The following is a 17,432-nucleotide window of genomic DNA, read 5'->3' on the forward strand; positions in this document are numbered from 1 at the left end:
ATTATTTTTTTGGTCCTATAAAGGACCGTTTTCACAATTATGCTGATAACATCTTAACCTCCGAATCCATAGAGAGTGCGTCCTTGTCTCTTGAGAGCATAGACAACATCCATAGCAGTGACAGTCTTCCTCTTGGCGTGTTCAGTGTAGGTGACAGCATCTCTGATCACATTCTCAAGGAAGACCTTCAATACGCCACGGGTAAGTTTTGAAAGATAATTTGTTGAAATATAACACAAGTCATAAATCAAAAGATTAGGATTAAATTTTTTTTTCTTCAAGCATTTCAATTTTATTGGGGACTAAATATTCGTAAAATTTTTAAGTTGGTTGTTTTCTCCCCCCCCCCCCAAAAAAAAAAATGTAAAAGCTTGGACGTCCTTGCCTATATGATTACACCCCCCCCCCCCCAAATGAAAAAGCTTGGACGCCCTTGCGTGTCCATCTTATTTTCTCTACTATTTTAAAAGATAGAAAGATGAAATTTCTTCAGAAAATTTCTCCGGCTGTTTCTATATTTTACTTCGTCTGTCTATCTGTTTTTCCGACCATCCTGGAATGGTTACTCGTCGCATCGTTTTATAGACAGCTTTCCGCGGATATTACAATGAAAAATTGTCTGTAATACAACTTTATACATGATTGGTCTTGTCAATCTTTTTATTTTTTATTTAATGTCCGCGGAAAGCTGTCTATAAACAATGCGATAAATAACTATTCTCGTATTTATTCGAATCCGGTGGTGGACCGGTTCTCATCCATACGGAAAAAACTAGTATCGTATTATATCCAGTTTTCTACGAATATAAAAATGTACAATCATAAGATTAAAACCAGTGTTTTTAGCCTTCGACACCTCGAGGCTAAAAAACTGGTTTTAATCTTATAATTGTACATTCTAAATCCGTGGAAAGCTATTTATATTACGATGCGAGAAATAACTATTCTGACTATTTATTATCTATAAATGAAAAACACTACTTTTATCTCTCTCTGACCTATCAAAACTTGTGGCGACATATGATTTCAACCTTTTTGATGCAGGGATCTAAAGAGATAAGACAATGGCCGATAAAATGATGTACAATACATCCCCGATGATGAATTACTCCTTCTGTAAACAGTAACAGTTAGTCGTTAAAACGTTTGGACACTCAACTAAATGAACCTAATGACATATCCCATATCCTTATACTAAAGTAACAGGATGTTTACTGTGTGTCTGTACCGAAGGATCTCGCTAATCGCTGAACCGATTGGGTTCTCCTTAACAGGGTAGATTCTCATATGTCCCAGAAAGGTTTTTAATTATTTTGGGGGAGGGTACCACCACCCTCCCAAGAGAAATCACAATAAAATCGAAAAAGATTTAAATATTTCCGCCGCATAGTGTCGCTAGCGTACTCTCGCTGCGTAGTCGCATAACATAGACAAATTATTTCTCAAATGAGATATTTAAAATAAAAATAAAACATTTAAATGCCACTAGAGGCCTCTAGGGGCGTAGCCGCTAGTATAGTATAAAGTAGTAAGTTTTTTTGTCTGAAGCAAAAGATCTCGGATACAGACAGAATTAATTTTCCTTTTCAGGGAATCTTTTAGATGTCTTCTGGTGGTTTTAAGCTATATTCCAACACCCTTTGCACTGCCCTAGAATCTAGGGGCGAGACAACTAGTATATATATATACCCTCCTAGGCTTGCCTATAAAATTTTTGGGATTTGGTCTATTCTTGATAAAATGTTCTGCATGAAACATAAAAAAATGGGGAAATGAGATTTACTTAGACAATACTTTTTAAAAAGTTGAAATATTTTGATAAGATTTTCTGACAACAATGGATATATTATTACTTGAATGTTGCACCAGATTTTCCTGTTTTCTAATAAATTAAACCTCATAGCGGGCTAAAAAAACCTTCCATCATATTCCTTCCTACTGGATGAACGAAATGACAAATAAATGAGTTCCATAATACCTCAACCTAAATTGACTAAAAATTTTCCTCTGTCATAATATCCACGTATATATTACATATATTTCTCTGATGAATTATCATCTAATCAATAACTTTAAACTTATTGTTTAGAAACGAAAAGAAATGTTTCATAACTCATGCAGCTTTAATGCTGTTTTAGATATTTATCTATTTTACACTTAAAAGTCCAATATTTTTAAACTTTATCTTATTATCAGTTTTCGTTTTATTGTAGTCTTGTTTTATGATAAGACAGTGTAAGTCAAAAATCTTTACAGACAAACCGCCTATATTTCTTAATCCAGGTAAAAATTGATTGGAATCATGCCCCGCCTTTTTATTTGAAAGAATTTATGGCCAATTTTTTTTTTGGGGGGGGGGATTTTGTTTATTATCTCCTTCCCCCCCCCCTTTTACCCTTATTTTACCCCCTTTTAAATAAATGCCTTCCCCTTTCGTGATACAGCTTTCCCCACCACCCTACTCCCTTTAATGTTTCTTTTATCATGCGCGATATAGATAATACATTATATTTCATAGCGTTATGATAAAAAGAATTTAGTTTCTGCAGATGTTCAAAAGTATATATATTACGGCTTTTCACTCTATGAATTAGTTTAATTTCAACAACTTTATTATCATCATGGCTCGTACCAAGCAGACTGCTCGTAAATCTACCGGCGGAAAGGCTCCCCGCAAACAGCTGGCCACCAAAGCCGCCAGAAAATCCGCGCCCGCCACTGGCGGTGTCAAGAAGCCCCACCGTTATAGGCCCGGTACCGTTGCTCTCCGTGAGATCAGACGTTACCAGAAATCCACTGAGCTCCTGATCCGCAAGCTCCCTTTCCAGCGTCTGGTCAGGGAGATTGCCCAGGACTTCAAGACTGACCTCAGGTTCCAGTCTAGCGCTGTCATGGCTCTGCAGGAGGCTAGCGAGGCCTACCTTGTTGGTCTGTTTGAGGACACCAACCTGTGCGCCATCCACGCCAAGAGGGTCACCATCATGCCCAAGGATATCCAGCTCGCCAGGAGAATCCGTGGAGAGAGAGCTTAAGAGTTTACTCTTCCACCAAGATCTCCAAAACGGCTCTTTTTAGAGCCAACAAATATAATCATTTTGAAATTGTTTATTTATTAATGTTACGAAAATCTACGAACGCAAACAATAGAAATCTGAACAAAAATGTTTTAGACGCGAAAAAACGTATATACAATATATATATTGAAATCGACGTGCTTTCATATTTGGATTTAAAATTTTAAGTTTGGCATTACTGTTGATTTTTGCCAAACCGAACATTCTTAAATCTATGATCAGAGCTATATGGTACGGTCATACGGACGTATTGTCAATAAATTTAAAAAGCGTTAAATGGATATTTGGTATTTATTACTTGTCCTGGCATCATTCTTCCAAAAATCTGATGAATAGATTGATTATATCATACAAAAATTTGTCAAAAACTTAATTTAACATCTTTTTATGTGACGTAACTTCTGGGAACAATTATAGAGTTGCTACGCTTTCTAATTGTTATAGAAATTATCATTTAAAGTTTGAAATTGATAGAATATTTATCTATAGAACAAAGTAGTTTGATGTCTGTCCGTCCCTTAAGAGCTCGGTAACCAATGAACCGATCGGATTCTACTCTTCAGGGTATATACTTATTGGTCCTGTGCTGGTTTTAAGCTATTTTTTGAGGGATGGGACACCCCCAAAACAAACCCCCCCCTCTCCAATTTGTTGTTTGTTTATGGGGAAGTTAGTTCACATACATAAAACTACTGGCAGCACTAGTGGCGAAGCCGCTAGTAACATTATAAACTAATAAAATGAGCTAAATGTTACGGATGGAATGTCCGACCATAATTTTTGAAAAGATTTGCTTCTATATTATAATATTCTAAATTATAGATATTGGTATTAGCCTTTTAGGATTTTTTTTTCAATTTTGTAACTGTTGATGAAAAATATAATTATCAATTCCTGTTGTGTTAACCCAGGCGCCTGGTCTCCCGAGGTACTAACAAAGCATAAATAAATCAGGGCTCGACAGCCACGTATAAGCGTCAAGCTGAATATTTTAATTTTGTTGTCACACTAGCGGCTGAGGCGCGGTGGCCGATAGATTAACATTAATACTATCATCTTTTGTCTGTAAAAAACTGTGTAAAATACCTCCGACTATGAACCTACTTTTGTTTTGAAGGACAAACGAACATCAACACTTGTAGAGTGTCAAAACTGTTTAAGCAGATTATCATTGCATAAGTATAAACAAAATTGTAAGAAAATTACATAAATACATAATACTGTTTAATGACATACTTACATTTTTAGGACTTAATTATAGAGATGCTTCGCTTATAGCATTGTACCTTGTTGTAATAGGAACCAGAATTTTAAAAATCAGATGAATCGGTTAATTCTAACATACAAAAATTTGATGTCAAAAAGTAAAAAATCAACATGTTTAAAATGGCCATACGGACATTTTGGTAATGATTATAGAGTTGCTGCACTTTCTAAATAGTACCCAAGTACTACAGGAATCACCATGCAAAGTTTGCAATCGATAGGATAATTCTAACAAGCATAAATTAACAAAAAGAGCTAACCGTGACGGACGAACGTGACGACCCTAATAATAGAAAAGCCTCGCTTATAAAAAGTATATAAACAATACGATAAATAACTCTTTCAACAATATATATTAAGACATAAAAAATATATTTTTATGTATGTATATTCTATTCTAGATTTTATAAAGTAGTAAGATTTTTTTGTCTAAAGCTTAAAGCTTTCACTTAATAACATTTGATCTGATCGACTTTTAAAGGAAGCTTCACTTAAGTTTCGGAAAGGTTTCAGGCTGTTATATTTTTAGATTTCATTCTAGGAAATGTTTTAGGCTATATTTCTGCTTATTCTTACCCCCCTTTGAATACAGATCCCCTTGTACAATACAATTACATACATTCTTTTGATAAAACAAGGATGACAACATCCATAAAAGCGAAGCTCTGAAACGGTAGGACAAACGGACATTAACACTTGTATAATGTCAGAACTGAATAATCAGAATGCGAATGTATAAGAGTCAAAGCAAAATTGTAAGTAAATTTGTTGAAAAACTGCTTTATACAGGATTATGTTTATGGACGTACGGACAGACGGACCGACCCTAATTATAGAAAAGCTTCGCTTTTAAAAATTAAGTATTTTTTTACAATAAAATGGCATTGGCAACATACATCAAAATTTTAAACAAATTACCGTTTTTCTAAAAATATATGCTTTTATCTAGAGAATCTGTATTTGAAGGGCAGGAGAGGGGTTAACGAAATATAGCTTAAAACGTATTCAAGACTTTAATCTGAAAATAAAACAGCTTAAAACCATAACAGGGCCTATGTGAAGCTTCCCTTATATAGAGATAACCCATTCGGACCAGTAGTTATTGAGATCTTAAGCTACAGACAAATAAAACTTTACACTTTATATAATTCGGAAATTTTATATTCTAGCTTCATTTAATGACTATTTTGTATTTTAATACTTTTCATTAAATTTAAAATAAAAGAAATATTTTTTCAACTTATTATCAATAAAAACGATATAAAGTTATATTATAAAATAGAGTTTTAACACAATAAAGACTGTTTTGTTATAATTTAAGTATTTTTTTGTGTATTTTAAATTTAAAGGTCCGAATAAAGTAACATAGCTTTGTTAACTCTACTAACCGCGCGGCAAAAATTTTGTTTTTCATTGTCAATTTTAAACTTACTTTTTACATTGAAAAAATGAATAAAATATATTTACTTTTAAAAAATATTAAAGATTATGACTTTTATTTTCTAATTTATTTATTATTTTTTTGTTTTTGCTTAAAAATATAGAAATATATTCACTTTTTTGTCAAATTTTCAGAAAATATTTCTTAATTTTCAGATTTATATCTAAATTTAGAAAACTTATAATCAATTTACAAATATGAAATCTATATCAAAAGAATCTAATTTAAATGTAGATTATTATTACATTTTTATTTTTAAAAATATATTTCTTATTTTTATAAAATAAAGTGAAAAAAGTGTCATAGTGAAAACACAAAATAATATATCAGGCAAACTTTGTATTTCCATGGTGCTCTCTATTCGGTACTCTCTGTCATACTAAATCGGGAACTTTGAAATTATCAAGTAGAATTTGAATTACCAAATCCGAACAAACCCATTATTCAACATGACTGCTGAAGCCGCCCCCGCTGTTGCCGCTCCCGCCAAGAAGGTCGTCAAGGCCAAGAAGCCTAAGGCACCCGCTGCCCACCCCACCTATGCCGTTATGATCGCCGCTGCCGTCAAGGCACTGAAGGACAGAACTGGCAGCTCCCGCCAGGCCATCCTCAAGTACATCTGTGCCAACTACAAGGTTGATGCCGCCAAGGCTGCCATCCATCTGCGCATGGCCCTGAAGCGTGGAGTCGCCGCTGGATCCCTGAAGATGGCAAAGGCCTCTGGCAAGGGAGCTGGCTGCTACAAGCTCGGAGAGAAGGCTGAGAAGAAGAAGGTTGTCAAGAAACCCAAGGCCAAGAAGCCCGCTGCCAAGAAGGCTAAAAAGCCTGCTGCCAAGAAGGCTGTTAAAAAGCCAGCTGCCAAGAAGGCCACCAAAAAGCCTGCTGCCAAGAAGCCCGCTGCCAAAAAACCCGCAGCTAAGAAGCCTGCCGCCAAGAAGCCCGCAGCTAAGAAACCCGCTGCCAAGAAGGCTGCCGCTAAGAAGCCTGCCAAGAAGTAAATTTCTTGTCCTGCTTAAATCTACACTTGTACCTGAAACTGCCCTTTATAGGGCTCAAATATGTTCATAGTTGAGATAATAATATTCTATTCAGATGCTTGTACTATCTTTCTATATGTTCCTCATAGATTATGTTTAAAGTTTATAGCCGTAGTCGCCATGATTCCCCTGACTATCCAGTAAGGCCAAAACCTTCAATTGTTCCTTACATTGATACACCTCTTTAAATCCTACAAACTATAAATATTTTATGACCTTCCGATATTATAATTTCAAAAAACTGATTGTTTAATACTGTTAAAGTACTCGTCAGTCGCGCAATAAGCCTGAAATTTAAATCTGCTTGTGTGCATTAATAACACAATTTGTAAAAGATGTATTGACAGGCCTAGACATCCAGCTGAATTATAATTTCAATGAGCACTGGTCAGCTTACTTAAAGGCATTCTAAGAAACTTTTTTTGTTGACACATCCTTTTTTATTTAGTCTTTTGGTACAACAGACATGTAACTGATTTTCTATCCTTTTCTGTCTCTCCGCTGATCAATTGCTCTATATTTCACTATCCGTTTGTCCAACGATAACAAGTGCTATTTACAATGTATTATTAGTGATAACTAACTAACTAGTTTCCCGGGAAGCTACGCAAGTACAATGTCAACTATTGCTAAAATACAGCCTCCATGGATATAAAGGGATAAGGCAAAGGCCGATAAATTGAAGCACAATCCCAATGATACACAATATTACCAGTTTTATAGATTATAAATAGTGGTTGAAACGTTTGGACACTCACCTCTGATGAACCAATCAATCAATATTTAATTATCCAAAGAATAAAACTTTGGGGACTAGTTAAATAAACACACCCATGTCGCCTCACTTCCTCAAAAAGTTCAAATAATACTATTAGGTTTAAAGAATCTTTGTTTTGTACATTTTAGTGAATCAACAATGTATAAAGACATTTGTAAATATCGAAAGAGAAAACTAAATTAACTACAAAATATTACCAGCCTGCCATGATGCTGTGTATAATGTAAATTTTTGAGCTGCATTTGACTTCTAAACCAATTAGCTTTTCCATTTTAGGTAAGTTTCATATAGGTCTTGTGATGGATTTAGGCTATTTCATATTAATTTTAGCCTTTCAAAAATAAAAATGTTATTAGGAATAACACCCAGGTTGGCCTATGATAGTATAGGATTTGGCCCACTGTGATCTATGTAGTACTAGCGGCTACGCCCCTAGAGGCCTCTAGGGGCACTTGAGGAGGAGAGAGTCGAATTTAATAATTCAATTTCTTATTTTAGATTTTAAAAAGAAAGTTAAAAAAAAATTACGTTTGACGTTTATTTTTCGTTGAACTCTCTTTCTAAAATTGAGAAATTTAAAAAAATTAATTTCTCTAAGGAGGGTGGTGGTACCCTCCCCCAAAATAGTTATAAACCTTCCCGGGACAAATAAGAATCTACCCTGTTAAGGAGAACCCGATCGGTTCAGCGGTTAGCGAGATCCTTCGTTACAAACAAACACACAAACAGACAGACATCGTTCTACTTTGTATTATAGAAATACAATCTCGCGCGTCTCTAGAAAATCTGTACAGAAATGGAAAACTCATGGTTAGCTAGATAAAGGGGGGAAAGCATACTAAAATTATAAATATTATTAAAATTCTTAGAAAACAAGGATGACAATAACCATAAAAGCGAAGCTCTGAAACGATAGAAAAACAGACATTAACACTTATATAGTGTCAGAACTGAATAATCAGAATATAAATGAATAAGAGTCAAAGCAAAATTGTGAGTAAATTTGTTGAAAAACTTCATGATACAGGATAATGTTTATGGACGTACTTACATTTTTAGGACTCTATTAGTTGCTTTGCTTATAATATTGTACTTTGTTGTCACAGGAATCAGTATACCAAAACTCAGAAAAATCGGATAATTAGATCACATAAAAATTTGTTAGAAAAGTAAAAAAACAACATGTTTAAAATGGACGTACGGACGTTCTGGTAATGATAAGCTTGCTAAATCGTACCTAACTACTACAGGAATTACAATGCAAACTTTGAAATCTATAGGACAATTCTAACATGCCTTAATTAACGAAAAAAGCTATGTCTGGGACGGACGGGCTAACCCGGAATATTTTCAAATAACTAATAGCGTAAATTCAGGAGTCTTTTACAGGACTTGATATATTGATACTAAATGCAGAAAAATGGGGTTATCTAATAAAGTTTAAATTGTACGTACGGACATAATGGAATGATTACAGAGTTCCTACGCTCTGAATTACTGTACTGTCAAAAAAATGAATATAAACTCTCAAATCATGAAAAATATTGTTGGTCCTATAAAGGACCGTTCTTCCAACAGGCAGAACATAGCGATAGACAGTTTACTTGGAGCTGGTGTACTTGGTGACAGCCTTGGTTCCCTCAGAGACGGCGTGCTTGGCCAACTCTCCGGGAAGGAGAAGCCTGACAGCAGTCTGGATCTCCCTGGAGGTGATGGTGGACCTCTTGTTGTAGTGAGCCAGACGGGAGGCCTCAGCAGCAATGCGCTCAAAGATGTCGTTGACAAAAGAGTTCATGATGCTCATGGCCTTGCTGGAGACACCAGTGTCGGGGTGCACCTGCTTCAATACCTTGTAAATGTAGATAGCATAGGACTCCTTCCTTCTAAGCTTCTTCTTTTTCTTGTCTCCCTTGGCAATGGCCTTCTGGGCCTTGCCGGACTTCTTGGCAGCCTTTCCTGAAACCTTGGGGGCCATGATGAAGTAGAAATCTATATCGATTCTGGATTTGCTCAAAATTTTTAAAATATTTATACAATGCAGAAGTAATAATCTCCTATACTTCTGCTATACACCCCCTTTTCCTACCCCCTTTTCCCATTACTTCCCCATAATGTGTCAGCAGACAGAGGGGAATATAGAGATGGGGGGTGGGGGGTGATACTACAGATTTAACAAAGAAAACGCGCTTAATGCACAATTATAAGCACAGACATACAGAGGGGGAGGGGGGTAATAAAGCGCTTGATACAAAACTAGGAGCAAACACAAAAGATAAGGCGGGAATTATAAAACTGTAAACATTTACATTTAGAATATTTATTTCATTAATGAAACAATATGAAATAAAAAGTTATTGGCCAAATCCCATAATATCAAAGTCTATAAGTAAGGGATTTCTAAGTCTTACATATTCCTTATATATATATATATAGACATAGAGTGATCAACACAGTTTAATTAAACATGTTATTTTTATTTGATAAGTCCAATACACAGTGTTTCATGTCAAGAACAATCTTCAGTTAGATAAATAAAAATACATGATGCTTTAATGAGCATAAATTCTATACAAGACTAAAAAATCCTAATTTATAGGCTAGCCTGAGAAATTCCTTAGCATTTGGCCTAATAAATATTTTTTACTGTGTGAAAATATTCTTTTCTTGTATTCATTCGAATCCGGCGGATAGAAACCGGTTCTCATTCATACGAAAAAAAACTATGTCTAGCATCGTATTATATCCAGCTGTATACGAATATAAAAATGTACAATCATAAGATCAAAACCAGTTTTTTTAGCCCCAAGGTGCCGAAGGCACGGGCTAAAAATAATTGTACATTCTATATCCGCGGAAATCTGTTTATAATATGATGAAATAAATAACAATTCTATATGTACATTTTTAACAAGATACATGGTAGAAGTTATTTTTCATCTAATTCATTTACAAACAAATGGATACCTTATCTTGGTATGTTATTTATCTCATCATATTACAGACAGTATTCCGCGGAATGTAAAATACAAAATTAAATGATTGATTCCATTTTTTTGGCTCCGATTCTTCCTTAAATGAAGCAGGAAAGAATGTAGATAGAGCGTCCAAACGTTTTAACCACTAATTTTGATATTTAGAGGGGTAGTTTTGTGTATCATCTTTGGTGATGCACATAAATTTTTTAGCCAGTATCTTGTCCCTTTAGATCCTTGGTTTAGTATGCTATGTGCAGTTTTCGCGGGTAAAAATGGCAGGTGAAAGCGGGATATTATTGCAACAAAATGGCGGTAAAATTTGATTTTGTTAAGGGTAATCCTAAACAGCTGTTTATTAGGAACCAAACATTCCTATTTTATCTTTTATATCAGATTTTTTTTTAAATTACCAAATTAAAGCACAAACTAATTGTTATTAGATAAACAGAATTACCAGCCTATTTGAATTAAAAATATTAAGTATTCATTTAAGGCTGATTTATAAATTAATGTAAATAATATTCTTACTAAATCCTTTATATTGTTGAAAGATATTGTCTTTAAATAAAATTGAGGCATTTTTTATTAGATTAAGAATAGATTACTATCCTTTTGTAAACAGACATATAAATCCTATGGTCCTGTAAAAAAAGATAAGTAATTTGTCATACAGACAAGAAAAAGACAATTATTTTGTAAATATGCTACAAAATGAATGGAAAGGCTTTAAGAGAGGAAAGATAAATATTTAGAAACGAGGATTACAACATCCATAAAAGCGAAGCTCTACAATCAGAAGGAAGGACAAACGAACAGTAACTCTTGTAGAGTTTCAGAACTTTATAAGCCGTACATTAATTTACTAACAAACTTTTACATGAATTAAGAAATTGATTAAAGAGATGACTCGCTTATATCAATGTACCTTGTTGTCCTAAGAATCATTATAACATACAGAAAATTTGTCAAAAAGTTAAAAATCAGCATGTTTTAACTGAACGTGCGGACTTTTTGGTAAAGTTATACAGATGCTAAGCTTTTTAAATCGTACCAAATTGTTATATGAATCAACATGCAAAGATTGAAATCGATATAACAATTCTAAAATGTTTAAATTAACGAAAAGAGTTAACCGTTCAAACAAACCTACAGAAAAGTTTTGCTTTTAAAAAGAAACACCCTAATAATTCACTAGATCACAATGATATAAGGGGGGTGGAGATTTTGTTGAAATATGGGGAGGAGAAAATAGGGGAAATTTTCAAAGTTACGTTGGCTACACACACTAAAGGGGGTGGGGGGACAATTTAGTCAAGGAAAGGGGAAAAGAATTAAAATAGTGTGGATTCAGATAGAGGTATAAATATGTTAAACCTATTCCAATGTCATTCAGTTTAATATCTTATTCCAACTAATTAACTTACAATATGTCTGGCCGTGGAAAAGGAGGAAAAGTGAAGGGAAAGGCAAAGTCCCGTTCAAGCAGAGCTGGTCTCCAATTCCCTGTCGGACGTATCCACCGTCTGCTCCGCAAGGGTAACTATGCTGAGCGTGTTGGAGCTGGTGCCCCTGTCTACATGGCTGCTGTCATGGAATACTTGGCCGCTGAGGTTCTTGAGTTGGCCGGTAATGCCGCCAGAGACAACAAGAAGACCAGAATCATTCCCAGACATCTGCAACTGGCCATCCGGAACGACGAGGAGTTGAACAAGCTGTTGAGCGGTGTCACTATCGCCCAGGGAGGTGTCCTCCCCAACATCCAGGCTGTTCTCCTACCCAAGAAGTCTGAGAAGAACAAGGCTTAATAAGATTACCGTATCTGCTACTCTACCTCTGTACCTGAAAACGCTCTCTTTAAAGAGAGCTAAAAATATTACATATTGAGAAATATTTCTTATTTATTATCTAGATGTATTCAATACAAACCATGATAGTAGTGACACTTAAGAAATCGTTTTGGCGGGTGCAGTATATTTAAGGGGCCAATCTCTCTTTGTAGGTGTTAGTACACTTTCTGAAAATACCTCCCGGTCTGAATAAAAAAAAACAATAAAGACCTTTGTCCTTTTAATCAACCTGTGTTTCATTCTATAACCTGCTACTTTGAAGCGAAGCTCTTATGTAACATCCCTTGTCCGACCAAACGTTTCCACAGATCTAACATCCTTACCTCACTACATATGAATATGAGTTTATTGTCTTTTACTTAAAGATCACTGAGTTAAGATTGATAAAAAAAAATGACCATAACAACTTTTTTTTTTACAGAACTTTTGTTTTAAACTCGATAAATGTTTATTAATAGCAGCAAGAGATAAAACTAAAATTTGTGCTCTTTAAAAATTATTTATGTCGAAAAATTAAAAAAAGAAATGACGCCAATATCCTCAAGTAGCGAAGCATAAAAGATAAAGCAAGGTTTAGAACAGATGTTCATTGGTCATAAAACAAAGAATAAGGTTTAATCAAAATCGAAATAAATCTAAAGTAAGGGGAGGGGGGTACGAAGCAATGCCACCCAAAATCATCCGAAATTACCAAACATATTTTAAATTATTTCAGTTGCTTGTTACAGCTGTTAAAAATTCCCTTTTTTTTGGCGCGCAGTGGGAATCAATAAAGGGTTGTGAGGGTGATTTTTACACAAAAAGAAAAAGGGGAAGGAAGTGAAACTCATTTTATTCAACCGTTTTTTTGGGTTAAGTATAAATATAGAATTTTCAGTCAAAGCAAAACAGTTTTTAGCAATCCTCACCTCAGACCGTTCACCGTTCCTTCACAGTCACACTTTCTAAAACAATTCTCTAAAAACATTGTAAAACTATTATAAAGATACACTACAAGTGATAATAGAATAAAAATTATTCTTACGAAGATAATTTTTACTTCTGAGATTGAATATTTTATGACTTGGATAACGGGCTGTATAAGAAGGTTATTTTCAACAACAGAATTTGTTGTTAATTTTTCTATTGCTCAGTTAGATAAACTTCTTGCTTTTAGGTCATTTTTCCCGCAAGATATATCTGACAAAATCATATTGCTTAAAAGAAAATTAGAATTTGTACAATTTTTGCTTGAGAATTTAAGTGATTCGTTTGAAATAAGTTTGTATAGAGGTCTTTTACACTTATTTCTTTATATTTTACTAGGAATTTATCTATATAGGGGTAATTAATTAACCCTTCATGTCAGGGAGGAAGGAAAAAGGTCTAATGCACTTCCTCCCTGAAAGGAAATAGGTCTTTGACACATGGGGAGGTTAACACAACAATCAAATGTTCTTATTTTTTAATGATAAAAAGGTCTTGGAATCATAAAAAATAAAATCATTTATATTGTTGTGAAAACTGACCTTTGGTCATCTGATTATTAAGCATAGGTTCATGGTGTTAGGGGAGGTTTTATCCCTATTTCCTTTCCCCCCCATTTTTTCTTGCTAGGGAGTTTTTGTACCCTTACACCATGCCATAATACACCTATGCTTGATAATTAGGTTGCCAAGTTGTGTCTTGGAGAACCCCGCCTTCAATAATTAGAAAAGGGGTAACGAGAGCCCGTCCTGGACCTCCGGGGTGCTCATGGAAGACAGGACATAAATAAACCAGAGTTCTAAAGGGATAAGACAATGGCCAATCAATTAATGTTCACCCCCAATGATGATACACAAAATTACTCCTTCTGTAGAAAGTCAAACTTGTTGAGCCAATAAGCAAATAATAAGAATAGTTATTTCTCGCATCGTATTATAAACGGCTTTCCGCGGATATAGAAAGTACAAATATGAAATTAAAACTAGTTTTTTTAGCCTCGAGGTGCCGGAGGCACCGGCTAAAAAACTGGTTTTAATCTCATATTTGTACATTTCTATATTCGTAGAAAGCTGGATATAATACGATGCTAGACATAGTTTTTTCGTATGGACGAGAACCGGTTCCTATCCACCGGATTCGAATGAATACGAGAAAACGTTATTATACAACTTTGGGGACTAGTGTATTAAAAAGCCCATTGTCCCCTCTCTGTTTTTATAATTATATAAACCAAGCGTAGAATTAATTAGCATCTAATTGTATTTATAGACAAAAACTTTTTTGTGATACTTTGTTAACATACTAAAATTAAAGCTTGTATGTCTTCAGCGTTAAAAATACAAAATTTACTCCTATTAACATGTGAAGAATAAACGAGCATCGCAGGTCTTGAAAGTTTTAAATTCAGCTTTAAATATGGACAAGTTCGTTCATTCAGGGAAACTTAAATATATTGCCTCAGCTATGTAACTAAGCCGATGATTTTTGACTTTCTGAAACAACTAGTTTATTAGCAGATTAAAATTTCAATAGTTGACAAAGAATGTATCTCGTGGAAAAAAATAGTTGGCTCTGTAAAGAGCCGTTTTCTAAATTTCTGTTGTCGATCGGTAGGCAGATAACTTAGGCACGTTCTCCACGTATTCTCCTGGCGAGCTGGATATCCTTGGGCATGATGGTGACCCTCTTGGCGTGGATGGCGCACAGGTTGGTGTCCTCAAAGAGACCAACCAGTCTGCAGAGCCATGACGGCGCTGGACTGGAACCTGAGGTCGGTTATGAAGTCCTGGGCAATCTCCCTGACCAGACGCTGGAAGGGAAGCTTTAAAAATCTTTAAAAAGAGAGGGAAATATGTTAAGGGACACTATAGGCAGAAAATATGCGCGGGGGAGGTGGGGTGTAGTAGAAATTCAAAATTGGCGCGGGAATATCACAGAACTATACATGCACACAAATGTTTAGGGGTTTAAAATTAATAAAATGTATGATACAGCTACCTGACGCCAACTTATTACGCATCAGGAAAAAATAAAGGGTTTTGTCATATTTTTTGAATAATATTTTATTTAATTTTTAAAAGCAAAGCTAGTTTATCCGCAACAGAGAGCTTTATTTCTTAATTTGAGTATGAATACCGGATTATAATCATCCCATTAATTTAAAACTTTACATGCTGATTCCCAAGCAAAAAGATGCAATAATTCTAAATCGCAGTAATTCTAATTTCATTACAGTATATCAGTTTTAAACATGATAATTTTGGTAGCTTCGTTGCTACATTTTTATACATGATATGATAATTTTATATACATTTAATTATTAAGACGTTAGTAAGTACAAAGTTATAAGCGAAGCATCTCTATAATCAAGTCTAAATATGTGGCAATGTCCATATTAAATAAAACCCTATTTCATATAGTTTTAAGACAACTGCTAGTGAAAATGTTAAAATTTATTTACAGAAAAAAATACTAATATATACTTATCATTTACTAGCGGCTACGCCCCCTAGAAGCCTTTAGATGCACTCAAGGAGGGTGGGTGGGTGGGGGATGACTCTCCCAATGTTAATATTAGTTGTTTTTTGGGGGGACTAATGTTTCTAGGGGTGATTTCTGTAGGAAGATTGGAGATACCCTTCTAGACTGAAACGGGAAAACAATAGAAATAGAAAACAAACAAGCACTGATTAACACTTTTAACTCAATAGACATAATATCTATACAAAATTGTATGTAAATCTATTGCAGAACTGCTTAAATACAAAATAATATAACATTTGCTTTGCCTAATAAAGTAATATTATTATTTTGAAAGAAAAAAAATATGTTGTAATAATAGTCATAAACTGTTACAGGAATAATCTGGATAAATTTGAAATCGATTGGACAATTCCAACATGTCAAAATTTGCCATCTGTTACGGACATACGGATGGACAGACCCTAATTAAAAAAAATGGCTTTTAAAAAGTTTAGAAAATTATGTTATTTTTTATCTTTATATAAATCTTTTTTAATAGCTTTAAATAAAATATATATTTAGAGGTTAAGAAACCTAATGTTTTGATTTGTGGATTACCCTCCAAACTTCTTTGTTCTCCTGAAATAACACACAAGCTGACATTCCTCCCTCCCTCCCTTCCTCCTTTTAGTAATATACCCCACCGCTTCCCCATGCGGCATGTAACCACACTTCTGAGGCGCGCTGGTGTTGTACTGGATCGACGAGACGTGCATCCAATAGGAGGTCGAGGCATTCGTGTGAGTTGGGTATAAGTATAGCGTCATCGAGTTTATCAGCTGAGTTTTATTTTGGAAATTAAACTAACAAGATGACCGGCAGAGGCAAAGGAGGAAAGGGACTCGGTAAAGGAGGCGCAAAGAGGCACAGGAAGGTGTTGAGAGACAACATCCAGGGCATCACCAAGCCCGCTATCAGGCGTTTAGCTCGCCGTGGTGGCGTCAAGCGTATCTCTGGACTGATCTACGAGGAGACTCGTGGTGTTTTGAAGGTTTTTCTTGAGAACGTTATCAGAGATGCTGTCACCTATACTGAACACGCCAAGAGGAAGACTGTCACTGCTATGGATGTTGTCTATGCTCTCAAGAGGCAAGGCCGCACCCTCTACGGATTCGGAGGTTAAACTACTGCTCACTGTATACAACAAACGGCCCTATTCAGGGCCAACCATTTTTAACTAAAAGAGATATTCTATTTATAATTCTGTTTTAAATGTATTGTATAATACATCAAAATAGAATAATATGTGAATGTGTTCATCATTCAGTTACTTCACCTTTGTTCATCTAAACTATTAATAATTATTACGCGATATAATAATCGACATATTATTACTAGTATGTTGCTTCAGTTACACCCTCTCCCCTCCTACTGGATGATCGACCTGACCAGTAAATGAGAACCAATATAGGAACCTAAATTGACGACACTTTTTCCCCTTGTCCATATATCCACGTTTACTATATCCATTACTAATATCTATCTAATACATTTTTTCCTAAATAGTTAAAATTCCTTAATGTAC

General features: G+C 34.8%; 5 protein-coding genes and 1 pseudogene across 5 annotated transcripts; 4 read left to right on the forward strand and 2 right to left on the reverse strand.

Annotated features, from left to right (window-relative positions):
- The first annotated feature begins 1,037 nt into the window (after positions 1-1,037).
- LOC145318178 (histone H3) lies at positions 1,038-3,162 on the forward strand. Its single transcript, XM_080159526.1, has one exon. The coding sequence runs from the start codon at positions 2,622-2,624 to the stop codon at positions 3,030-3,032; it is 411 nt and encodes a 136-aa protein (XP_080015652.1). The 5' UTR covers positions 1,038-2,621; the 3' UTR covers positions 3,033-3,162.
- Positions 3,163-6,206: 3,044 nt separating this feature from the next.
- LOC145318179 (histone H1-beta, late embryonic-like) lies at positions 6,207-6,879 on the forward strand. The gene has a single exon (XM_080159527.1). The coding sequence runs from the start codon at positions 6,231-6,233 to the stop codon at positions 6,777-6,779; it is 549 nt and encodes a 182-aa protein (XP_080015653.1). The 5' UTR covers positions 6,207-6,230; the 3' UTR covers positions 6,780-6,879.
- Positions 6,880-8,963: 2,084 nt separating this feature from the next.
- LOC145318180 (histone H2B-like) lies at positions 8,964-9,578 on the reverse strand. Its single transcript, XM_080159528.1, has one exon. It carries the CDS (start codon positions 9,569-9,571, stop codon positions 9,197-9,199), a length of 375 nt encoding a protein of 124 aa, XP_080015654.1. The 5' UTR covers positions 9,572-9,578; the 3' UTR covers positions 8,964-9,196.
- Positions 9,579-11,998: 2,420 nt separating this feature from the next.
- LOC145318181 (histone H2A-like) lies at positions 11,999-12,394 on the forward strand. The gene has a single exon (XM_080159529.1). It carries the CDS (start codon positions 11,999-12,001, stop codon positions 12,374-12,376), a length of 378 nt encoding a protein of 125 aa, XP_080015655.1. The 3' UTR covers positions 12,377-12,394.
- Positions 12,395-15,007: 2,613 nt separating this feature from the next.
- Positions 15,008-16,643, reverse strand: LOC145318150 (histone H3-like; annotated as a pseudogene).
- Positions 16,617-17,087, forward strand: LOC145318182 (histone H4). The gene has a single exon (XM_080159530.1). It carries the CDS (start codon positions 16,719-16,721, stop codon positions 17,028-17,030), a length of 312 nt encoding a protein of 103 aa, XP_080015656.1. The 5' UTR covers positions 16,617-16,718; the 3' UTR covers positions 17,031-17,087.
- Positions 17,088-17,432: the final 345 nt, after the last annotated feature.

This window comes from Acartia tonsa, chromosome 4, assembly GCF_053477335.1.
Source record: "Acartia tonsa isolate MP-2025a chromosome 4, ASM5347733v1, whole genome shotgun sequence".
NCBI classification, from domain to species: domain Eukaryota; kingdom Metazoa; phylum Arthropoda; class Copepoda; order Calanoida; family Acartiidae; genus Acartia; species Acartia tonsa.

What these genes read in the sequence shown, in the direction of transcription:
- LOC145318178 (XM_080159526.1), top strand. Translation starts at nt 2,622, where the DNA reads ATGGCTCGTACCAAGCAGACTGCTCGTAAATCTACCGGCGGAAAGGCT.
- LOC145318179 (XM_080159527.1), top strand. Translation starts at nt 6,231, where the DNA reads ATGACTGCTGAAGCCGCCCCCGCTGTTGCCGCTCCCGCCAAGAAGGTC.
- LOC145318180 (XM_080159528.1), bottom strand. Translation starts at nt 9,571, where the DNA reads ATGGCCCCCAAGGTTTCAGGAAAGGCTGCCAAGAAGTCCGGCAAGGCC.
- LOC145318181 (XM_080159529.1), top strand. Translation starts at nt 11,999, where the DNA reads ATGTCTGGCCGTGGAAAAGGAGGAAAAGTGAAGGGAAAGGCAAAGTCC.
- LOC145318182 (XM_080159530.1), top strand. Translation starts at nt 16,719, where the DNA reads ATGACCGGCAGAGGCAAAGGAGGAAAGGGACTCGGTAAAGGAGGCGCA.